This window comes from Marmota flaviventris, chromosome 7 (genome assembly GCF_047511675.1).
Source record: "Marmota flaviventris isolate mMarFla1 chromosome 7, mMarFla1.hap1, whole genome shotgun sequence".
Lineage (NCBI taxonomy): Eukaryota > Metazoa > Chordata > Mammalia > Rodentia > Sciuridae > Marmota > Marmota flaviventris.
Genome location: NC_092504.1, coordinates 15857231 through 15883231, shown reverse-complemented (window position 1 = coordinate 15883231; position 26001 = coordinate 15857231). Strand labels below are relative to the sequence as shown.

The 26001-nt window shown below is 40.0% G+C and overlaps 1 protein-coding gene across 2 annotated transcripts in view; it reads left to right on the top strand.

The window, feature by feature from the left end:
• Kcnip4 (potassium voltage-gated channel interacting protein 4) overlaps positions 1–26001 on the top strand; it is a 499704-nt gene that overhangs the window by 269630 nt on the left and 204073 nt on the right. Inside the window, exon 1 of one of the 2 annotated variants that reach the window (XM_027936752.3) lies at positions 22146–22257. The exons of the other annotated variant lie outside the window; for it this stretch is intronic. Coding sequence (XP_027792553.1) covers positions 22146–22257 — 112 coding nt within the window. Of the gene's footprint in view, positions 1–22145; positions 22258–26001 lie in introns of those variants that run through there. 2 annotated transcript variants of the gene reach the window in all.

Below are 26001 nucleotides of genomic sequence, written 5' to 3'. Positions count from 1 at the left end.
TGTGTGTGTGTGTGTGTGTTTTGTGTGTGTGTTTTAAGCTAAAGCAATCAACAGTAGTTCTGTATTTCAATCCTGCCTGCAGGCCTCAGTTCTCAGCATCATTGCTTGGTGGAAATATTTTGGCAGCTACAGTATATTGTATGCTTAAACAGATTTTTAATCATCCCAGACAGGGGGCACATTTTATTTCAAACCGGAAGCCAACTATGAAATGGGAGACTCATTAGGAACAGAAGCAGATGAGCTCCAATTAAACTAACTGTTCTCTGGCAAACCTCTAGCGTCTTGGAGGGTTGCTTTGTTTAACTAAGGTTTACAGAACAAACAAGCGTGCTTCAGGTGTCATTATGGAAAAGTAAGTCAAGGGAATGACTGACAATTGGTTTCTCAGTCCAGCAAATTCTCCTTCACTGTCCCTTGGGACTATTGACAATCAGGGCCTCCCTTGGGCGCCACTGTTTTCTTCTGAGATAATTACTGAGAAGTGTTTAGGGCACCATTACCTTCAGATCTCTCCATGAGATTTCAGAGCCTGGTAGCATAATGATGCATTTCTTCAATTTGCTTCATTCTCAGAATGACTCTCTCTAAACCCTGAGACGTGGACACTGTCAATCCTAGGATCAGTCTTTGACAGTTTATTCTTCTTTCATGGTTGATTTCCTCCATACTATTCTAAAATATATGAGATGCTCCTGGTCCTCAGGAGAACTCAATTTCCCTTCTGAGTCTTCTTGAAAACTGACTCTCATGCTGGTTCTCCATTGATTTGAAAAAGGAGCTTTGACAACCACCAATGTTGAAATCTCACTTCCAGACTTTCTAATTTTAAGTAGTTCAGGGCTGTCTCTTTTGAATTTTCATTTATTATAAATTCTACTAGTGGTTCTGGTGTACACTCTGGGGTGAGAACCACTCTCTTAAATAGTGTACCTTCCACCACATTCATCCAGAAACCTTTGATGGCATTGTCAGGACAGTACAGACACTGCCAGAAAATCCACTTGGAATATCTTCAGTGACATCATCCTTAAGAACAGGGAGAAGAGTTCATTTTGTGGGCTTGAATTATTTCCAGGTGCTAAGTTGATTGAATTCATCCTCTGCCACTCCCCATTTTGAGGCTTCATTTATCCCAGCCGTGACAATGGACCTGAGTATAACATGCTCCTACAGTCCTCCATGCCATTTCAAATGATGTTCTCTCCCAGCTACAATGTACCATGCCCTGGGCAAAATCCCACTTCTTCTAGACCCAGGCCAACTGCCACCTCCTTCACTGACATGCTCATTCTACTCATTCCAATTTTCCACTCTTCCTTGTTTGGAAAGAATCTTGAGCATACCTTGAGCTCTTGATATGTACTACCATTTCTCATTTCACAGATCAGTTTCCTCCAATGGGTTATGGACCCTTGAATGTAGACACTTCAGGCTCTCAATGAGGTTTGGCTGTGTCTTACTTATAATTGGCCATGAGTGAGCAAGTTTCTTTCCCTCTCATGGCCTCTGCTGGTTCTCCTCTCCCTTCATATGGTGTGAGCAATTGCCATACTTTACAAGAGAGGGACAGATTTATGTGTTCCCTCCTAGAAGAAACTTGCACTCTGCAGCTCCCCAGTCTGTCTCTGCCACCATTCCCTATTTTATCATCTTGGAGGCATTTATGGAGCATCTACATTTCTCTTTTCTACTTGTTTATTTTTTAGTGTCCATTTCTTCCTCTGAAATGCAAGCCTGTTGCAATAGGTGCTCTTTTGTCTTATCTTCTGCTGTATGCCAGAACCCCAAATCGTGCCTGCGTCAGCATAGAAAATGATAAAAGAAGATCTGAGTTTAAACCCTGGCTCTGCTAATTACAGTTTTTGAACCTGAGAGACTAAGAGACTAAGAGACTAAGTCTCTATGGCTCAGTCTCCCTTGTGCTAAGGCTCTCCATTGATCTCCTATTGTCTTGAAGGTGGTGGGAGAGAATTAACACTATATTCAATGAGCAGATAAACTAAAAATTGCAGGCAAAAGAAAAACTAAAATGTCAGGAGAAATACATAGTATGTTTTAGAATAAAAAAATAATTGGGTAGTTCTTCTCTGGCAGGAATGCAACTGTGATTAAATTAGAAGGTATCTGAGGCATCTAGCTGAGGACCTGGTCTTCCTTCACTACATCCAAAGTAACTCTATATTCAAACTTTGCAAAAATGCTGGATACCAGCTCCCTGGAATCCGATGGCTCTATTTTCAAACGAAGTTGTGCCAAACCATATTTATAGTGAAATTCATCAAACTTGTCTCACTGTTCAGCATAATTTGGGAGTCCATTTGATTTCAGCTCTCAGATAAATTATATATCAAAAAAGATAGATAAATAGATGAACACATACTATGTTTTAAGGAAGTTTATTTGATAATTATTAAATAAATTCTGTCAACCATTTGTATATTACTTAGAGTTGAAAGAATTAAAGCTTCTATGATTAAACCTTTGAATATTTATTCAGAAAACACTTCAATAAATGGGAAAACTAGGAGGGGCCCAAGGATCACTTGTTAGTTTTATATCTGTATCTTATCTGTATTGCCAAAGAATATATTCTCCTGGGTACATGAGAGAGATATAACATGCCTGCCAAGTCACAGGAAGCATGTAGCTAGTGCTGTCCATGAACTGGGCCACACCGTGTGTCCAGATGGGTGTCAGGAGAATTCTTTAAGTCTTTGCAGACATCTGATCAGCAGTTAACATTATGATCTGGGAACCCCCTGGTGTTTTACAAGGAACCTCCTGCTGTGATATAGAATTAACTTCCAGAATAACAGCATGTTTAATATGAAAAGATATATAGTTTTGTTATTCTTATGAGCTAACAAAATATCTCTAAACTAGAGCCAAGTAACACTTTGATGATCCTTCTGTTTTCAGAGATCACTTGTCTCATCTCTTTGATTTATTATCTGCCTCTCTTCTGGGTCTTTAATTTGTGTATGTTTTTATGCTTAAACTACTCCATCCCTATAACATCTTCCTTTAGTGTTTTTATCCCTTAAAAACAGAAACACCCCATATTTAATATTGTATCCAATATCTCCATGCATATGAGTTTCCATCCTTGCTGCTCATCTGGACCAGTGACAACCATATTGCAAAAAATGAAAGCAATTTTCACTTTATTGGAACCCTATGCATTCAAAAGTAAGTGTGCGATGTGCATACTATGTGTGAATTTTTATTTTTATCTTATGGCTTTTGGACACAATATTTTTCCTCTTCCCTTACAATGTCTCTGTTCTTTCTCCATAGGGATTTTTGTGGGCTTTTCCTCTTCCGTCACATTCTCCAGGACTCTGGTCTTGACTAGTCTGCCCTCTTGGCTTAGGCAGTCAATGTCCTGCATGCTGAAGGTTCGGACAGAGCCTTTGTGAACTCCCTCCAGGAAAGCTCTCATGGAGGATTCAGTGAATCCCATGCTAGCTTTACTGTTGCCACGTGGGGAAATGTATTCACTCTTCCACCCTGTAGTTCATTGCCAACCATTAGTTACACACAATAGAAATTTTGGGGTCTCCCTTATGTCTTTTCCTCTCGTGTAATTAAGCATTGAGTCCCATTCCTTTTAACTCTCAGTTTTCTGAATCATTCCTCTCCACTTTATCACTGGTAGAATCACTTGCATGAACTTTACTTCTGTTGCCTGGAGTGTTGTAAATCTAACCAGCCTTGTGATCTTTAGTTTTGGTGCTGTACCTCCCTCCCTTCTGAACTCCTGAAGTCCATATTGTAGCCAGAGGGAGCTAAGATACAAATGGGACCATGTTGTCATCCTGCATACATTCTTTAGTAACTCCTTATGAATTTCAGCTGTCTTAGAACGATGTATTCAACTCTACATGATCTGGGACTCCATTTCTCTCCAGCCTCATTTCTAATACTCCCTGATTTGAACTGCTTCATTTTTAGTACAATAATAGAATTTCTAACAGTTCTGCAAACACACCATACCTTAGTTCCATACCTTTGCTTAGCTCTTGCCTCTGCCAGGATTCTCATCCTAACTTTATTATCTTACATAATCCTTGCTTATCATTTAAGACTCTGCAATACCAAATCTCCCTTGAAGATGGATGTGTGGGTGTATGGCTGCTTCTCAAAGGGGACTATTTTGATTTAATAAAACATTAATAGCAATAGCACCAACTTAGGTGGGTAACGTGATACATTCTGGTTACATTCCTGCCACTCACTGGCTGCATGACCTTGGAAAAATCACTGCACTACTCTGGGTCTAAAATTCATTTTGCTTACAGTGATCTCGTTAAGCTAGAAGCTTTCCAAAGTTCTCTCCAGCTTCCATTTTCTGAGTCTTTTCACCAGGGACAGCACATTTCAGAGTTGTCAATAAGTCAGCAGTTTAGTACATGCACAAGTCTTGTTTATTGATCACACTTAGGTAAAGTGGCTTTTATATGAAATCAATATATGTGTTAAAAGTATTCAAAGTAATTGCTTTATATACTTAAAGGAAGCACACTGCTCATAGAAATGAGGTCTGCCTAGCCCCACCTGGTGGACTGCAGTGATTTCTTTTTTTCTTTGATTGATTAAAGCTACCAATTCTGGGAAGATAGACCTTTGTATATTGGATTTTGAAATCAGACCTGGATTAAAAGCTTGACCCTGCCATTTGCTCTCTGAGGAAGTTAGAAAGTTTAGTCTTTCTATGCTTCCTTAATACTAAAAATGGAGAGTTACTTCTAGAGGACACCAGTAGGTCAGGCATGTGTCAAACTCAGGACCACACATACAAACACAGGCCACAATCAGTTGTTGTTATTACACTAGCTGGAAGAGAGAGCATTCAGGGCTGCCAAGGCTTCAGAATGAGGGGAACATGCAGAGCAGCATCAGATAACAAATGAGCCACTCTTACATTAGGTGGAAAAGCAACTCAGGGACACATTACTTTAATTCCTTAATTGTACATATAAGGAATATGAAAGCCATAGAGGTCAAATGACTTGTCTCAAAACAATTCTCCATCATTAATGTTGAGGGTTTGGAACCCCCTTCCTTGGGCATAGTATAAGCCTTTCCCTTTCTTTTATGTTTCTTAGTCTTAAACTGGCAGCACAATTGCCCAGAAAACTTGTGGAACACGGATTGATCACTACCCTACTGCAGAGATTCTGATTCAGTGGGTCTGGGGTGGGCCCCGGAGTTGGCATTTTGAACATGTCCCACCTATTGCTAGTGTTGTATTTTGAGTAGCATTGCTATAGATGACCCTGTTCTGAACTGGCTAGGAGGAGTTCTCAGGTTTTTTGCATTTTCTTTTTTTGGGGGGTTGGGGAGGGAGTACCAGGGATTAAACTCAGGGGCATTCAACCACTGAGCCACATCCCCAGCCCTGTTTTGTATTTTTTTTTTTTTTAATTTAGGGACAGGGTCTCACTGAGTTGCTTAGTGCCTCCCTTTAATGAGGCTGGCTTTGAACTCGTGATCCTCCTGTCACAGCCTCCAAAGCCACTGGGATTGCAGGCATGCATGTGCCACTGCACCTGGCTCAGCTTTTTTAAACTCCTCACTCTCAGGAAGTGACAAAGAGAGAAGGATGGGGCCATATGTCTTGTTGTGCCGTTTTGGGGGATGGTGCTGCCAACACTGCAGTGTGTGCCATTTCCCCCTGGCTGCCTCTTTCCCTGTGCTCCTAGGACAAGGAGTGGCAGGGTTCAGAAAAACACATTCTGCCCATATTCCCAGGCTTATTTTATGAGGATAACAGTTTGTTTGGGCTGATGTGTTTATAGTCATATTTGGAGCTTACAGAATGCACATTGAAAACGGCAGTGTCTGAGATGAGAAATTGGCTCCGGGGCGCAGCATTTACTCTGCGCAATGGAAAGCCGTACAGCTTTTGTGCTCCCAGGGTGGGAGAAAATACAGCCCAACTATCTGCTGCTGCGCAGAAAGATGAAACACAAAATGAGTCTGAGGAGTGGCAGGCTGCCACCTATTTATCTTCTCTGAGAAAAGGGAAACAGATTATATCTCCGAAATTCATTTGTTAAGTGGGAGTTTAGAGCTCCCTGCTCCTATTTCCATAGACACAATGGTGTTCTTTCAACTGTGTTATGAGTTACAAAGGATTTTAATGAACCTACCCTGGAACCAAATTGCCCTTTTTACAGTTTTTTTTTTCCCCTAAGGGAAAATGTCTTCTACTTGGTGTCCAGAAGGGAAGGAAGATTCCAAAAACAGATAAGCATCATTTTTGTGGAGAAAGAGGTGTCTCAGAAGTCTGCTTAGATCCAGCCCAGCACCTACCAATTTGGTGCAAATCATGAGAACATTTTAAACCTCTCCTGGTTTCCTTATCTGCTAAGTGTAGATAATGAACACCTCAAAGAATCCCTGCAACAGGTAGATGGGGTATATATATGGGGGGGCTCTGCCACCTTATCTTGAACAAAGTAGGCTCTCAATAAATTACCGTTGTCGTTTCTTAAGGAACATGTATTCTGGGGCTCATCACTTTCTTCTCTTCTTTTTCTTTTCAACCATGGAACCGAAAAATGAATAAGCAGGAAGCAGAAGAAAGGATGGCCTTCCAAATGCCACCTTCCTCAACCACACAGAGCAATTCATCTCCGCCCAGCTCAAATCTGAAAACTACAGGATGCTTTAGCACTCAAAAACTTCAAGAGCTCTCTGTTTTCAGACCCACCTGCCTTGGAAGCTAGATTAATGGTGTTTTGTTACCACTCATATTTTTTTAAACTTGAGTTACTGGTTACATTTTTAATCTCCTCATAAGCAATTTCCGAGGTAGTGCCAACTGTTTGTTTGTTTGTTTTTTTCCCCCTAAAGGAATTTGGAATTTTTTTCTCCATCCACTTACATTCCAATACAAAATATTTAAAGGTGATGTTTTACATTTACTTATGTTAAATAAGAGAAAACCTTGTGTGCTTATGAAGGTGAATACTTGTTGCTTCTACGAGCACCTACTACATATCAAGTCTATTCTCAGTGATGAGGATTGTGAATGAAACGGACAAAAATTCTGCATAATGGCATTTAGAGTCAAAGGGGAAAACAAATGAATAAACAAAATTATATAATTTATATGTTAGTGATTGTTAGGGAGTATGAAAGAATTTGGAAGACTTGAGGGAGAACTAGGAATGGAGGAGGACTATAATTTTGGATCTGTACCTTCTGGCCTTAATAAGGTCAAGGAAGGAGAAACCACAAGTGCAAAGACCCTGAGGTAGGAGCACACTTAGTATCATCTAGGCATATGGGGGAGAACAGTATGACTAGGATGAGAGTGAGGTACACAGTGATAAATGAGGTCTGACAGTTAAGATAAAAGAATCATACCACATTTTAAATAGGTATTGTTGTTGTTATGAGACCTATTGGAGGTTTCAGATCAGAAGCGTCACACAATTTTTTTTTTTGAGAGAGAGAGAGAGAATTTTTTAATATTTATTTTTCAGTGGACACAACATCTTTATTTTATTTTATTTGGTGCTGAGGATCGTACCCAGTGCCCCGCGCATGCCAGGCAAGCGCGTTACCGCTTGAGCCACATCCCCAGCCCAGTGTCACACAATTTTGACCTATGTTTTAAAAAGATTTACTGTGGTCTTTTTTTCATGGGATAGAATATGGGGAGGCCAGGATGGAATCTGGGAGATGACTTGCACAGGAGGCACAGGAGGCAGGAAGGCAAGGATGACAGCTTTGGTCTGGGAGGTAACAGTGAGATATTGAGAACTGACCATGTGTGTTTGCTGATGGCTTTCATGGTGGCTACAGGTCATCCTCCAGCATCTGCTGGAACAGATGGTATGTGCCAACTTGGGGAATTCACCATGCTGAGACAGGTGACATGGGAAGAGTTCATTCAGCAGAAGTATTTGGTTTAAAATGATCATGAACAAAGGCTCACATGCCACTTTCTCAAATCTCTTTTGCACCATTGCTTGATGATGGGGTGATCCAAAGGTGGAGATGGGCACCTGGGAAGATTCAGCTCTCCATGCTAGTAAATTCCAAGATTCAATGTGCATGCCTTGTTTGCTTCTTGCTTCAAACATATGCACATCATTTTGCTATTTCATTATAATGCAATTAGATTTATAGATTACTTCTTAGCTTTCACCTAGAGATGGTCACTTTTTTTCAGGAAACTTGAATATCATCTCGGACTCTCCATCTCTATATCTCATGGTTAATCAGTTCCCAATATCTATAGATCTCATCACCTTGTTATCTCTCACAGCCATCCTAATCTCTCATAGAGTCCATCATATTCTAATTCATCTCTTCCCTGGATTTCTGGAACAGCCTCCTAATTAGTCACTTTGCCTTGCCTTAGTTTAACCACGTGCAACCCCCAACCCCTAATCAATCCTCTGTACAATATAGTGATTTTTCTAATGAACAAATTTAGTGTTGTCTTGTATCTGTTTACAACTCTTCAATGGATCTCCAGTACTCTCAACATAAAGTATCAAGACCCTTTAGTGGACTTAAGGAGACTTTGTGATCTGGGTCCTGCCTACCTCAGTACCCTTGTATATTTAAATATAGTTTATTTTCATGAAACTCATTCACTCTGTGTTGTTTCCACCCAGACTCACACAGGCCCTGAGCCCTTATCCACTTCTAAGATGGAATAGGATCTTTTTCTGGTTCCAAGCTGTTGCACTGATTTATTGCTCTATCAGTAACGCATCCCCCCCCCATAGTTGTGTGACTGTGCTCTTCCTTAGATCTCAGCCCAGTTAATATCTTTTTTTCCAGGAAAACCTGTCTAGATTCAAGGATGGATTGTGTGTCTGTCTAATGAGCTCCCATGATGAACCACCTTTGCTCTCACTACAATATTTAATAGCCGCTTGCTGACTTCCCTGCATTCCCCATTGGAATGTAGGCTGGAAGCAGTCAGGAGCTACCTCACTTGTCCAAGACTGTATCAACACCTGTGTCTATATTATGTGGATACTGGATGCTTAATAATATGAGTTGACTCATTTTAGATTGAATGACAATGAAACTTATAATGCAGGTATTAAGATCTTGAGTCATTCCCCCATTTGGAATACCTTTTTACAAAAAGCTATTAATCTTCTTCATCATATCCATGACCTTGTCCTCATCTCCTGCCACTGATGAAGAGAATTTGGTTTCCCTCATTTCTAACCAAGCATTACAAGAAATGAGATAGGGGATAAAATTTCAATTCTCTTACTTCAGACTTGAAGACTACTCTCCACTGACCAAACCCCCTAAGATCAGCTCTCTCCTATCTAGGCATTCAGCCATGTCAAACTAATGTAAAATAAGTACTTGCTCCATGGTAATTTCTCTCAATAAGCTATCAATAGTATTGCTATTGGCTTTTGTTGGAGATGAAGTGTTACACTTGAAAATCATTTTAACGCCTGTCTTCTCTTCCATCCTGGCCCTCTGGTCCTCTGAAGATGTACAGACACCCACAAATACCTGCTGTACACATACTTGCCCAGAGCTAATTAGTGCTAAGACCACACCAAGGATGGATTGTGTGTTACCTTGAGTAGGACAGGGTTCCTACACCTATTGCAATGGTCCATCCTCTCCTGAAGTTCTCTCCCCTATTGCTTCCCATGAAATATTACCTTCTAAGGTTTCCCTCTCTCTCCCCACTGCTGCTTGGGCATGCTCAGCTCCTCTTGCTTCTAGGAGGTTGATGTTTTAGCTTTTCCTTTCTCTAAACATCTCTCTTCCTTGAATATTTCATTCACTTTTGTCACTTCTGCTATCACTTTATATAGATAAATCTCAGATTTTTATCTTTAGACCCTCTCCCAAAGTGTAGTATCACATGTAATGTTATCAGCTCATATTCCTATTTAGATCTTCTGCTTATTTCTCAAATACACTTCTGTAGAAAATTCCATTGTCTTAACCTCCCTATGTATTTCTATTTCCAATTTCATAGAGGATGGTTTAGAGTATTTATCTGGCCCTTTAAGAGGTTCCTTTCCCCTATAAGCAACCTTACCTGGATTGTAATAGGGATGCCGGTGCTTCTGCACTAGGTGACCTGCCTCCTGGCAATAACGGATTGATCCAAGGGTGTTTGCCTGAATCACAGTGGGCCAGCAGCCTCTCTCCCTTTGATGTTTGCAAATTGGAGATGGATAGATGCCAAGGACAGAAATCCAATGTCAAGGACAGCCCCTCAATCAAAGGTCAGGAAACAACTGTGCGGGTGACCTGTAGCTTGCTTTCTTCTGTGCCTTCTCACATCTTAGATGTTCAGTTCTTTTTTCAAGTTCACAAGTTATCCAGTTTCCTTTAAGTACATTTCCACTACCTTTTTATTTCTTTTGCTTGTCAGACCCATAAAATATTGACAAACAAATTCCTTGTGCTTCACAGTCAGTTCGGATCATCTTCGCTATTTTCTGTCTTCAGCCCCTGCTTCATACTGTGCCATATTCTGCCAGGTTCCCATCTGCATCTTTGCTAGTTTGTGCCCATCTCTTTCTGCCCACTTACATGACCTCTGGCTTAGATGGTAGCAATAGTCTACCTCCTGGTCTGCCTGGCTCCAGTTTCTTTTTTCTTTCAATGTCATGGTAGCTTTTGTTTTATTATTACCACATGAAGCAAATACAAGAATGCTAGGATTGTACTACTCAATCGCTCAGAAGTGTTCATTAGATCCTGGTCATTGGACTTCCTTGTAGATACTTGAGGCTACTCATCATCTGACCTCCCCTCATATTTCCAGTTTGATGATTCCCTCCTGAACCTACTGTATATAAACATGAAATAACTTCCTAGTCTCACTTCTGACCATTGCTGATGCAATTCATTGCTGATGCAATTCATCTGGTTTCAAATACCTACATGAGAAAAGAACTGTGTCTTCTCCCAGGCCTTACTCTGCAAATAGAGAGGACAGTCTATCATTGACAACATTTTCTGGGTTTCAGAGACAGTGTGATGAGCAAGCTACTTAGTGGATTGCATATGGGAAGCATCTTGCATATGGGAAGAAATAGAAAACTAATGTAACCACCATTTTAAAAAAAGATAAGTTTGGAGGATGGGGTTAAGCAAAAAAGCAAAATACTGTAATTTGGTAGAGAGTGATAGGGCAGTGGTGACAAAAGAGAGGAAATTTCTGATAGAGTGGTCAGGAAAGGCCTCTGTGAAAAGACAGCATTGGAGCCTAGTCCTGAGGTTTGGGAAAGAGAGAATTAAGGAGACGACATTGGGGGAAAGAGCAGTCCACACAGAAAGATTCAAAGCCTCAGGATCATAGGTAGGAATAATCTTGATTTACACAGGAAGTTGAAGGGACTGTATTGGGAGAGAAATGTAATCAGAGCATAGTAAGATGGAACTGGTCTGAATTCACATCAAAGAAAGCCCAGAACATGGTGAGGAGTTTGAATGTTATCCCCAGTATTATGGAAAGCTATTGGAGGGCTGGGAAGTGGGGAAGTTATGTGAAAGATTTGCTGTTAAACTTCATTTCTGTGTAAAAATAGACTTGCAGATATGAGGGTAAAAGCAGCTGGGTTAGGAGGTCATTGTGTGGTGGCTAGGCCCACGGCTATGTTGGCAGTGTTGGTGAAAACTGGTTAGAGGTTAGGTTTTGGAGGTGGAGTCTCAGGATTTGTCAATGGATTATGTTTGAATGTGTAACATATTCTAGCATAGAGTGCACACTCAATAAATGCTAATTGACTCATTAAGGGAGTGATTGAACTGCCATTCATGGTCAAACTCTGACTCCAAGAAATAATCCTTAATCAGCTCTACATTTCTGCTTCTCTTCTGCCTCGGAAATTCCACTGCATTTTGTTTATTTATTTATTTATTTATTTATTTGTTCTAATTAGATACACATGACAGTAGAATACATCATACATAAATAGAGTATAACTTCTCATTCTTCTGGCTGTTCATGATGTAGAGTTACAAAGGTTGTGTAGTCATACATATATATGTATAGATAATAATGTCTGATTCATTCCTACCCCATAGTCCCTCCCCTTCACTCCCCTCTCTACTCCAAAGTACCACTATTCTTCCTTAGCCCCCCACCCCTTATGGTGAATTAGCATCCACAGACCAGAGAAAACATTCAGCATTTGGTTCTTGGGGATTGGCTTATTTCATTTAGCATGATATTCTCCAGTTTCATCCATTTACTGGAAAATGCTATAATTTTGGATTTTTTCATGCACGTTAATAACCTTCATAGGATTTATTAATAATGTATGTGTATTGCTTATCTGCCCTTCTATACGTTAAGCTTTTTTTTTTTATTTCTCACTGTCTCATGCATATTTTCTGCTGAACATAATCAGCATCAACTTTTTGAAAAATGAATGAATGCACAATGAAGTAAGATAGAAATTATGTGAAACTCCTCAGGTAAAGAAGTGAAATTCCAGAATCTGAAATCCCATACTCTTTCTAAATAGAGTAGGGGTTTACCCAGCTCATCAGTTTAGGCTCTGCAGTGCTAGGAAGCTGAGGGCACAGTGACCGAGCACCCTCACTTCTTTGAAGCCTGAGAGACAGTCCAAGTCTGGCTTGTGGGTGTGAGAAAAGGTTCTCATGATTCCAGGCTTGCTCTGCCAAGCAAGTAACAGTTGTCTTAACTACTCCAAAGCATAGTTTCTTCATTTGTCAAGTGAACAGGATATCAGAAAACCCTCAGAACTGGCTGCTAAGGAAATAATAATAATTTCTCATATGGATGACTTGCTCTGTGCTCTGACCTCCCTGAAGGCTTCAATGGCACTAACCCATTTATTGTTCCTGACAACACCACATAGTGAGCACTTTTATTAACCCCCATTTTTATACACGCAGGGCACCACAACACCCAACACAGGGAAACTCTCTGTGTATACTAGAGAAGAAAGGCTCCAAACCTGGATGGGAAGCCAGATTACCTGTTGGCACAACCCAGTTTTATTGCTGTTTTTTTCCTTGAATAAGGCAAACCATGCTAGCCTCAATTTCCTTACTTTTAAAATGGACTGCTATAAAGGATAAGTGAGACAAAGCCTGCGAAAATCTAAATCAAGGTAAGATTGTCTAAAATAATCATGGAAAGTTGTATATGTCCAGAAAGGGTTAGAGTTGATTTTTAATTTGACGGTTTAAGACACCAGCACATTTCAAGGCAGGGTTCTTGGAGAAATTGGCTGAAGATCTTCAGGAATAAAGCCCCTCTTTCCCCTCAGTTTTGTTACCACTGTGCACAGTCTTTCTGAAAGCCATGACCTATTACTTTCTCATGTTCCATGGATTTCACACTTTAACTACAAGTGAAAACCTCTGCAGCTGAAGAGCTTCCTGCATTTCTGGTTTTCTCAGTCCTAGTACATCTGAGCTAGCTGATTAGAGTTTTACATGAGAGTGTCCTTTCTCCAACTAAAAAGCACCTTCTCCTCTAGTCTCTTTTGTAATCCTACCTGAAATTCCAGAAAGGAGGAGCATTCTCCCAGTTATGCATACTACAGCATCCAATCTCGGTAACTCAGGATGCATGCCTACCTGCTTCTGACCACTAAAATGAAAGGGTATGGTCCCTATCTGATAATCTATATCTTCTAAATTTTAACATTTTGAAATGTGTGTTCCTCAAAGTCATTTGTGTGTGTGTATGTGTGTGCGTGTGTGAAAATTGGAAGTTCAGACACAAGAATGGTAATTAAAGCTATTCTTTCCTTTTCAGAGACAAGATTCTTTTTCTGTACATGAGAATGCATACACTCACAGAGGCATGCACATTTATCTCAATTGTCCAATGAAGTAGGGTCTGTCTTTGTAGGTTTCTGTTTAGGTTAGCTTTTCTTATTTGGAGAATTATTTATTATTAGTATCTGCATGGTAGGCAGAATGTGACCTCTCAAAGATATCTATCATTGTGCCTGGGACCTGTAGATATTTTAGATTACGAAAGGTAATTAAGTTTACAGATAGAATTACAATCACTTACCAGCTTTTCTTAAAGGAAGACAAGCGTCCTGGATTATCCAGGTGGGCCCAATATAATCACAAAGAGAGAAGAAGAGAAAGCAGAAGAATAAGTGTCAGAGTGATGTGATGTGAAGAACCCAGCTGGCTGTTACTGGCCCTGACCACAAGCCAAGACATGTGGGCAGCCTCTAGAAGCTGGGAAATGGACTCTCTCCTTGAGCCTGCAAAGGAATTCAGTGCTGCCAACTCCTTAATTTTAGCCCAGGGAGACCCTTTTTAGACTCTGACCTTCAGAACTATAAGAATATGAATTTGTGTTGTTTTAAGCCACCAAGTTTGTGATAATTTTTCATAGCAGCAAGAGGAAACTAATAGCCAGTTTCAGTATGACAACAACACATGTGCAATGTAGAAAATAAGCAACCTCAGGCAGATTAAGCTACAACAGCGATTGGTTGTGAGTCCCGGGAAGGGCTCAATCCCCCAGAGAATTCCTGTTCCAGTTCTCCAGGGGTTTGTATTTGGAACCCAAGTAAGGGGAAACACATTTCTCCCCTCCCTCCCTCCCTCCCTTCTTCCCTCCCTCCCTTCCTACCATTCTTCTTTCCAATCTTTCCTTCCTTTCTTCCTTCCTTCCTTCCACTGGGGATTAAACTCAAGAGCATTTGACCACTAAGCCACATTTCCAGCCCTATTTTGTGTTTCATTTAGAGACAGGGTCTCACTGGATTGCTTAGCATCTTGCTTTTGCTGAGATTGGCTTTGAACTGGCGATCCTCCTGCCTCAGCCTCCTGAGCTGCTGGGATTACAGACCTGCACCACCATGCCTGGCATTCATTTATTTTTAAATAAGGGTTTAATCCCTTACCAAAAGGTTTAATTGAGATGTGGCCCCCAGCTTCACCTGCTGCTAGATTACATACTGGAAGCTATTCATAGATATTTCCGAATTTAGGGAGCACTAGCAACATCAGCAGTCTTGAGCAGTAATATGAACACATACCATGTTAGTCCTGGCCTTCAAAGCCAATTCACATGTTTTCTCTTTATTGAAGACTTTTTTAAAAATTTCACTTGAAGAAATTTCTTTCTTCTAGTGCATATATCCCCTTCTTGCTTGCATCCTATCTATTATGTTGACATCTAAACTCCCTATTTTCTTGGGAAAATCAGTGGAGTGGTCCAATAATATAGGTAAGCCTCCTGGTGGTCAGGACTGAGCCACTGACCTCAGCAATTATATTTAGAGAATGAACACCCACCTTGACCCACAGCCTTCATCCTGGGGGCACCCCTCAATGTTTGCTCTGTGCTTTGTTCAACACTTATGGAGAATGTGCACAGCTCTCAGCTTGGTGCAAAGGGGACTTGTCTCACAATGGGTTTCAGTGGTTCTGACCTTGCAGACAAGGGAAGACCCTTGCAATAATTGTGTGTGTGTGTGTGTGTGTGTGTGTGTTGAGCATAAATGCAAGAAAGAGAGAGGGAGAAAGACAGCACAAGGATAAACAGAAGGAACTGAAATAGTCTGAGAAGAATCTTGACAACTATACAAAATATTCTTTCTAGATTATTCCTACACCTCTTTATGAAATAAAATATGATCAGAAAAATCACTCTATCTCACATTTAAGCCTGATGAGTTCCCCCCCCCCCCAAAGCCCTGCTATGGTGCAGCAAATGAAATAATGGAGTTCTAAGAACCGCCCAGGTCAGGCTCTGGGAATTGTGTGCCTAAGAACTGAGCCAAAATGATAAAGTAATGAATCCATGGCAGCAGGGCCCACACCAAAATGAGGCGGAAAGTGCCACAGGAGTTAGATGTTCCAGACTTGGAGGGTAGGGCCAGGGCCAATCCATGTAGTGCAATACCCATGGAGACATGATTCATCATACTTTTAAAACCACCTGTTCCAATTCCAAGGTTATCTGAAGCTTCAGCTAAGAAGGTCCAGCTGATGAGGTCCTCTGTATAGGCATCACGGACCAAGACAATGGCACAGCAGGAGTGTATGACCAATTCAAGAATATATAATTTCTTGCCTATAACTTTTTCCTATACTCTTCTTTATTTCAATTTCAGATCAATCTGCGTGCTCTCTGTGAGCTCCAGAAGACAGACCCTGTTCATTTTTATGGTCTTGAATCAATCTCTCACAGTATCTGAGTAGAGGAGTGCCTGTTTCTTTGTTCTCATTTATCTCTTCTTTTCTCTCTTCTTTCTCTCTTTTAGCTTTCTTCTTCTTCTCCCTCTATTCTGAGCCTGCTCTCTTATCTCATTGCTTTTTCTATTGCTTCCCTAACCTGTTTTTACAAGACAGAACTTGATTCCAAACATTTACACTTCAGAATGAGATTTAGGCCACATTGTACCTTTACAAAGATCATTTGCATTTTAAGCTTTATTTTTCTTTATAGAATGCATCCACAATTTTAAAAATGAATAAAAACAAATATGGTGATGTTGATACCCACCTCCCCTCATGGGTGAGAACATGGATCTTGTGTGAGGATACTAGAGGCCAGGCCCCAGGTGTTGATGTCTAGAATGAAGCATTGGGCAAGTTACTTAAACTTTCATGTCTCAAAATGCTCATCTATACAGTGGGGTATATAATAGTCTATCCCACTGGAATATCATGAAAATTCACTGTGATAGTTTATGTGAATCACACAGTACACTATGTCAGATGGCGGGGACTCTATTTTTGTAATACTAATTATAATAAAGAAAAGGAAAAATTGGTATTAAATTATAATTCATGCCCTAATGTCTCCCAATAAGGTGATACATGACAGACACTTTTTATAGAAAGACCATAAGAAAAGGGGTCTGACAAGAGTATCAGAACTTGCATGCTTGGATTGGATTGTTTGCCTTGGAAACCCATTCAGTTTAGTCCAGCAAAGTCCAGGTAAAGGGAAATAAGAGAAGAAGAAAAGAAAAAAAAAGAGCAAGCAAGAAATATCATAAGATACAAGGAAAGTTTATTTTCTAATGAAAATTGTCTAATTGCACATCCAAGTAATCTGCTAATACATTTATATGAAGATTTCATACTGCACTTGCTTTGATTATTATATACCTGAGAACTATTTTATAACACATTAGTGCAATATTGCTAGAAGGTTTTGGATGTGAAAGGTACATTTTACCCTAATTCTGTTTAAAATTGTAATCAACCTTGTGGATTCAACAGGGCATGCAAACCAGAAGGCTGTGATGCTTAATTATTTAATGGACATTCAAATACTTATTTTAAAGAAATCCATTCACGATACTTTTACCAACCTTGCAGATAGAGCTGCAGTTACGTGAAATAGCTTGAGTCCTATTTGGCCATAGAGTTCATCTAGAGAATATGTAGGGATCTTTCCAATGTAACTGAGGGATGCCAAGATGGAGAGGCATGATGCATGTTGGGTAGAGGAGTCACTGGGGGAAGAATAGAGGATACTTGAGAGGGTGAATAGCTTCTAGCATTTTGGTGAGGAAATCTTAAAACGATAAGAGACACAAAGGGTTACACACTGACCTTTCCCATCACTTGTCTTATCAGGTCCTGAGGTTCAAAAGTCTCCTCCAACACTGTTCAGCTTCACCAGTATGGTGGAGGCTGCTTCTTTCTACCCATCCTTTCTTGGGAAAGTCACAACTAGGGTCTAGTTTCAATGGAACCTTCCAGATCATGCAAACTGTACTGATGGCTTACTTCTCAGCACAAATTGACCAAGTGAATACATTTTTCTTTTACAACTTTCTTTTCCACTTCTTAATGTATTATCCTGCTTTTACTTATACTAAACCAGTCAGGAATTGTAAAGCACAAGAGTTCCTTCAGCTTAAAATAATGCTTATGCCAAAGTTGCATATTTTGGAGTAGCCTTTGTTTATCCCCTTCTTAGACTAATAATCTTACACTTAACATTGACTTAACTAGTTCCTCTTTGCATCATCATTCTGTTTATATTTCTGGGGAGAAGGTAGGTAGTAAACATATCTAACATTTTTCTTGATCTTTTTACATTTATTTCTGTATTTATATAGTGTTGACAGGGTGAGTAGCATTTCTTAAACAGATAATTTCATCTGGTGAAATTTCAAACTGAAGTTACAACAAAAAGGGAAGAGAGTTATTAATTTCAGATTTCAGTAAGTCATCCCATTTGAGAATATTTAAGGGATCCCAATGGATCCATGTAAAAAAAAACTGAAGGCCCTCTCAATGACCCTCTCTCTCTCAGACTGTTCAATTGACTGGGGCATGCCTTCTCAGAGAAAAGTTTTAACTTTCCTGTGAGTTTCATTCAATATTTTCCCTTTGTCCTTTGCCACATCCTCAGCTAAAGAGCCAATCACTGTGATGCAGAGAGGCTTGAGAGTGAAATGGTGAAGGATGAAGTGTGTAGGATCTTGTACCCATGACACCTATGTCTAATCCCAAGTCTGCCAAGTACTATATAAGAGAATTAAGGCAAATTATTACTTAATCTCTTAAAGCCTGACTTTTATCCTAGAAACAAGAACAATAACATCAATCTCAGAGAAATATGAAAGGAGAAGATTTTAGAATTGAATTGATACTTATAACTACTCCATACATGCTGTAGGATATTTTGTTGGAATGAATTAAGTGTATAAATCCTGGGTTTGCTCCTTATTAAATGTGATGTTCAAAAATTATTGAATCTCAATGCTCCTTATTTTTTTCTTCTTTGAAATAGTGATAATAATATCTGATTTATGTGTGGAAGAATTAAACTAATTTACACATTAAAAGTACTTAGTATGGTGCCTAGTATAAGTCAATGGGTAGGAAATATCAGTATATTCTTTTGATATTTCTTTTCTTTGGTGTGAAACACAGACTTCTGCAAGTCACAATCTATAATGCAAAGAAAGAGGTAAGTGTGAGTATGAAGGGAAATGCCAGGATATATTTTAATATGTCAAACCGGGTTGGGTTAGCAAGTCATAGCATAGGAGTCTATATTTGGAATCATATTGTCTACTTTTTAAAATGATGCACAATCATCTATTCCTTCCCTGGTTATCCCCACAAAAACACATTTTCCCAGCATCTCATCTTAGATGAAGCATGCAAATCTTTTGGTAGTGTTATTACTTTATGAAATTCTGGTGTCACAGTGTTTGTGAAACAGACCCTGAGTCCTTAAGAGGTACAAGATCCTGTCAATGGAGCAAACATAAAAGACCCAGAAAAGGCAGCTCATGTGGATTGGGAAAGGCTGGACCTCCAAGAGGCTCAGCTGGTAGATCCTGCACTGAGAGTGCTATGGTCCTAGAGGGAAATCCTTCCTGGAACCAGCAAAATCATATTTATGCGTCTTTATGTGAATTTCAAGGATAATGGGGATTTCATTCCTGAAAAATGAGGCATGGAGCCATTTCAAAATATTTTGCTTAATTATTAATCAAGACATTATCAGAGAACTTTTTGCTGAAATATGTTAAGGGATAGAAAGAGAAAAGCAAAGACTTTGGAAGAAGACAAAGCAAAGTTTGAGTTCTGGGTTTTTGGTGACCTTACTCAAGTCAATTAACCTCTCTATATTTTAGTTGTTTTCAAAAAATGGTGTGGTATTATGTAGGATCAAAAACCCTCCTACATTGGATTTGACCTCATTAATTTCTGTGTTTTTTAATGTTGACTAATTTTAGCAAAATGTGATGATTTCAGAGAATGATAGAACATTTCTTTTCCCATCAACTGCTGAAATCAGCTTCCCCACCACTGGCTTCCTGACATAGCTGAAAACACATGGAATGGACGGTGGCTGGACCAAGATATTCCATCAATACATTATCCTAAATGAAAAGCACCATTGTCAGACCAGTGTGATGGCCGAGTTATATTCCTGGCACCTAGAGGAGAAAAATAACCATGTAGCTAGGGTGATCATCAAGCCTTCATGGAAAAAAATACTGGAACTAGACATTGGAATAGGGGTGTCAGGACCAGAAAGGAGCAGAGTCCCATCATCGAAGGTGACCCTGTAAAGAGCAGGCACTTCATTCATAATCTCCAAGCTCCATGTGCTCAGCAGTTTGGGTTCAGGTCTCCAGTCTCATGGGCCATGAGAACAGGGGAGTGCCATTTCCATTTTAAACTGAGAAAACCCAGTCTCCTATGAACCAGTATCTCCAAGGTCACACAGCAAGCAAGGCCTAGAACCCAGACTTCACCCAGGTCCATTACCCAAACTTCAGTATGACAGACTATGTCTAGTAATGATGGAAGTCGGTGCCCTCTGGTCTAACACCCCCCAGAACACTGCCCTCACTTCCTAAGTGGAGTCAACCCTCCTTTTTGGTGCCCGACTGGTCTTGTAAAGATTTCTATTCCATGAGCTGCTGCATTTATTGGTCACATTCCACGTCCTGCCCATCTCCTCCATCAAACTGTAAGCCCCTGAAGGATAAGGCTGGGCATTATTCACTATTCATAGCTCATAGTAACAGCTTAACAAATGGTAATAATAGCTGAGTTGATGAGTGCACAGTGCCCACAACTTGGCAAATAAGTTGACTCCTTAATGCTTCAGTTTCCTTCCTGTAAAATAAAGATGATCATAATACCCATCACACAGAGTTGTGAGGATGACTTAAGTGTTGGTAAATCACTGCAACATCAATGAGCACATAGTAAATACTCTGTAAATATTAACTGTTAATATGGGTTCATTTAATTTCCACAATTCCCTTTAAATGGAGAGCATTAAATGAAGTGTCATAATATGGACTTCACAGAATAAGAACTGTTCAGAGAGGTTAAATGCCTTGCAGAAGATCACAGAGCAAAGAAGAAACAGAATCTGAATATGTTCCCAAGATTCTGAGATACGATTTGTAAGCCTTTATGCTGTAGGTGCACACAGGGTCTCAGTTGATTCTCTTCCCCCTGTATTCAGGCTGGACTTCAAGAGAGTAGAAAAAAGCAACAGGGTGATTAAGTTAATGTGGTCTTAGCATAGCCCAAAGTCCTTGTTATTGCCCACAAAGCTGCTTCACTGCTTGGAGTGTTTTGGAATAGGACACTTGTAGGATCCTTGGGGCCAGCAATACCCACACTTCCCTGTTGATATGAATCTCCAGAGTGTCTTCTTTGACAAAACACACTCCAGGATCCTTTGAATCAGACTCTCCACAAGAGAGCGTTTTTTAACAAACACTCAGAGTGATTTTTGTTATCAGGGAAGTTTGAGAAACTTTGTTTTGAGAGGATGAAAGTGTACTTTAAAGGATGGCAGGGATACCCTTGCTCCAGAGGGGGCAGTTACTGAGCATTGCTTTTTACAGGTCTGCTTGCCCAGTCCTCTACTTGTGTTTGTAAACATAAGGAATCAATCAGTGTCCCTATAATGCCCTCCATGGGTTTGTAGGGACCACCACGGTGGTAGAATGGGGCAGGGGGCTTGGATGTCTGATTGACAAAATCACTGAATGGTTTTCTTCCTATACACACCACCACCACCACCACCACCAAGAAAGAAAGATTTTAAAAGCTGCCCATGGGCTTGCAGAGAGCTTTCAGAAAGAAATTGTAGGCACCCGCCTGGAGAACCGATTTTTTCCTAGCATCCAGATAGCTGGCTGAGCTGTCTCCCAGAGGAGGCTCTGGGAGGAGAGAGCAGCTGCTATGGCAAAAAGGGGACATCCACACACTTCCCAAGCAGCAAAGTAGCGCGCAGCAGCCCTGCCCAGCCTCGCGTAGTCCACAATACTGGGAGAGCGCCCTGCTCTCCAGGGCAAGTTTCCTGGGAGTGTCCCTTCTCCACGGACGCTTCAAAGTCTCCAGTGCTCCAACAGATGTTTCCCTCGCAGCTCTGAAGTCCAAGTACTCGCCGGCTGCAGCGCAGAGTGCAGAGGCCGGCGCGCGCTGTGCTTGGGGGCCCCCAGCCAAGCAAATGCCAGGATCAGCATGAGAAGGTGGACTTTAGCTCAGGTCTGTCCTCACCCTGGGGGGCGCCTGCTTTGCCCTGTGCATCTGCGAGGAGCTGCTCACTTTCCCCCCTTGCAAGTCTTTGTTCTAAGCCAGACGTTGCTCGGATTCTCTAATTAACTCCCTCCACTCCAAAGGGGTCCGGAGGCTGGGATGCTCTGCGAGCTTAGAGGATGTTGACTCTCGAGTGGGAGTCGGAAGGACTGCAAACAGTGGGTATTGTTGTGATTATATGTGCATCTCTGAAGCTGCTTCATTTGCTGGGACTGATTGATTTTTCGGAAGGTAAAGTGGTCGCTCCCAGTCTGTGCTTTGGTCAGGTTAGGGTTAGGAAATGGACACATGCTGCACAAGTTGAGAAGGCTTAATACCCAAGTAAAAGTTTTTAAATATGCGTGCTTGAAATACAGCAGCCTAGCAACTGGACAGTTCATTTCTGTTTGCTCAGATATTTGCACTGGGAGGGAAGGGATTTTGTACCATTTTCTCTCTGTAAGAAATCCTTCTGGGTTTTTGGTGTTTCTGTGGGTTAAATATTTTCCAAGGTGGGAAGTTAGGGCTCTATGGGCTGGTAATACAGGTTGGGTTTTGGTTGTCAAGTTTGTGTTGGCTGCCACGCCTTGATATTGTGAGCAGAAGCTCAGGGTCTGTGTGTTCCTCACTAGTTAGGAGGTGCAGGGGTGGAGCTGGGTTGTTGATTATGATATAGACTGGGGAAGCTTCTGGTATAAGATTGAGTCAATGGGTGTTCAGTAAAACTATGCTTTGAGCACTTTAATTTGTAAAAGTGTCTCATTTACACTCCCAGAAGAGCTACTTTGATCATCTGTCAAAGTAGAAACCCAGAAACCCAGAACAGCCCTGTTGCTACCAATAAATATTTTGTCCATGTAATATAAATTTTATTTTCACTATCCAAAACCAATTTTTGTCATTCAAAGATTGGAGAGCCTTAAAAAAATAGTTGATTAACTTTGTTTTAACAATTTGAATATATATATGCACATACACATATATTTATTTCATGAAATAGTGCTTTAACCTAAGTAACATATTTTGAAGCATTTTAACTGAAATCACTTAATGCCATTTCTATATTCAAGCTTTTCATTCTTTCCAAGTTCAAGAATGGGGTTCCAGAGATGCTTGCTAATATTCTTTGCAGATAAGGATATGATCTTATGTGGCTGAGTTATGAGTATTCACTTCTCACATGGTATGTAACATGGGGAGGTAAAAACACTTAAACTTTCCTATGTTTCTTATGAGATTTCTAAGTAAAGAGCTAAGACACATAGCTAAAATGACATCATCCCAAACTACATCTGGTGCACAGGTTGTTTCTGTTAATATGTTGATGATGGACAATGTTTCATTCCTTCAGAAAATTATTATTTTTTCTACAAAATAGATACACTAGGTTCCAACTATTCAGATCAATATAAGGACAGGACATAAGAAGTTTTCATGTAATTTTTATACCTTTTTTAAAGCATTCTCAATCTAAGACAAGATTTGCTTAGACACAGTGAAAATAATATTGTAACTTGATGAAGTAAAATCCTAGAAATGAGATTTTTCTGTTTTATACCACACAGTAATATTATTTAACCCCTTAAAAGAAAACAATGCACAGAGAAACTTCTCAGAATGTGACAATCTTTCATTTTCTTGAGAGTTCTGCCTCAGTGCACTAATGTTGATGTCCTAATGAAATACAAGTAGAGTAATTTCCATTTCTATGATCAGAATAACTTGCTCTGTAACATTTGTCACCAAATTATTAGTTTTTATTCTCTGGAGTTGATTTGGGCATAAACCCCATATTTAGCGCACTATGTTGAAGGAGGCTTGGTTTCAGAGCTGATTCTAGAGGACAACCCCTACTACCAGTTGGAGGAAGCCAACCTTCATATGGGTGGGAGATCTACATAGTTCTTTCAATGCTAATGTGGACTGTATGCATTTTAAAGTCAAAAGTCTCAAGTTTTAAGGCCTCTGTCAATGACTCAGTTTTTTATTCTTTAATTTCTATATTATGTCATTTAAAGTAGAAAGTTTTCAGATTAAAACTTCAAAGTTAGTTCAAACAATATTAAAAGTAGAATTGTAAACCTGACTCCTCCCCACTAGCATCAAAGAAAAAATATTAAGCTGGTCTGAAATGTCTTCCTTGAGATGGGTATCTAGGCCATACCCATATTCAAATCTAAGTCCATTTTTCTATATACTTATAAATTCAGATATGCTTACATGTTTATAGATATTATGTGAAATGTGAAGTAACCTGGGAAAACTTTGGATTTGATGTACAATGTGAGCTCTGATCATACTTAAGCACAAGGTTGCAGATTCCCACCATGTGTGAAGTAGGACCCACGTTAACTTGACAAATCAGAACTTTCTTGTTCTGAAATACATGTTAGAAAATGCTGATCTATTCCAACTCTTTTATTTTATGTAGGCAATGAATGCAACCCAGAGTGGCTAGCTGGGAACAGGCAGGACCTAAACCAAAGACCGCTGAATCCTACTCAGTTCTTTTCTTCTTCCAACACACCTTTCTTTTACCCCCTCTTCCCTAACACTGGGAAAGAGAATAAATGAAAACATATCTAGAACTTTTCCAGAATTCTCTAATCTTATCCTGAACTGGTCGCTAAAAGCTACTGGTCTTTCACTTTTCTGAGAAAAAATATATTCATATAAAATAAGATCACACAATATCTCCTTAATTTCTACCAAGATTTGACTCCAACCCTAGCATGGAACCCAGGCATGGGATGTAAGTGAGCCAATGTGGACCACATTGTGCTGAGGCTGATTAGAACAAAGACAAGTCAAGTGGTCTCATCTCATGATCCCTGGCCTAAGGTCCAAATTGGATTATGGTCTACATAATTCATACAATAAGCCCAAGTAGAGTGCGAGCATGGGACTCAATGAGAACATGAGAAATATGGCCTATACCCCTGGCTATGTTTTCTTAGATTTTGACAATGTCTAAACAGGAACAGAACCTAGAAATTTTAATATACAGGGAAACATAGGATTACAAACAGAAAAAACAAAAAAGGTCACAAGCTTATATCTTTATTCTTTCTAGATTCAGATAATAAAAAGGGACAAGGGTTATCCTTGTGTAAATTACCAAACCTTCGCCTGAGCTTGCATTATCCAGCAACTAAGGTCCATAAAAAGCCAGGGAATTCACTATTCCTTTTGGCAAAGGAGTAATGAACATGAGGCTCTGAGCAGAACTTTGAGCTTCTTTTAGGCATGGGTGAGCTTAGAGACTATCCTTGGTAGACAATGGCACCTTAGTGGTGCCATTGTGGAGTATATCTTCCAGTGTGACTGTACCTTGATTAGTTTAGAAAATACTTCTGAGTCTACATGAGTAAAGGGTCTATGTTAGTATGAGATAAAGCAGTGTACCTTAGTATTATCAGATCTAATGCTGCAGAGCTTCAGTTCTGGATACAAAAGTGTTAAGAGAAACAATTCTCCCACTGAAATTAGTTTTCAATTTTGGTCAAGCCCTATTTAAAAAAAAAAAAAAAATCTCGGCCAATTGAAATCCAAGATTTAGAAAGCAAAAGTAATTTGTAAAGAGGATTAGAATGGCTAATGAGATTTTATTATAATGATTTGAGGTTTTACACATATCCACTCATTAATAAGAGGAATGAGGAAGAACACTCACAAGCTTCATTCCATCATTTCACAGTTGAACATGCGATATATGTCATATTGAATTCTAAACATGCGCAGCGCACTCTGTTTGGTATTGACTGAGATGGTGAGACGGTGCAAGATGAACAAGGAAGGAAGAGTCCCTCAGTAAGCCTCCATTCCGGTAAGGAACTCATGACAAAACAAGTCAGAAGGAAACAAGTGCCAGGCACAGGAGTAAGCTACGACCTGCAAAAAAACTAGGTGGAGTGGTACATTCAGAAAAGGAGACTGGGGAAGGCTTCACAGAGAAAGAACAGTCATATAGGACCTAGAAATGGGGCAAGAATTTCT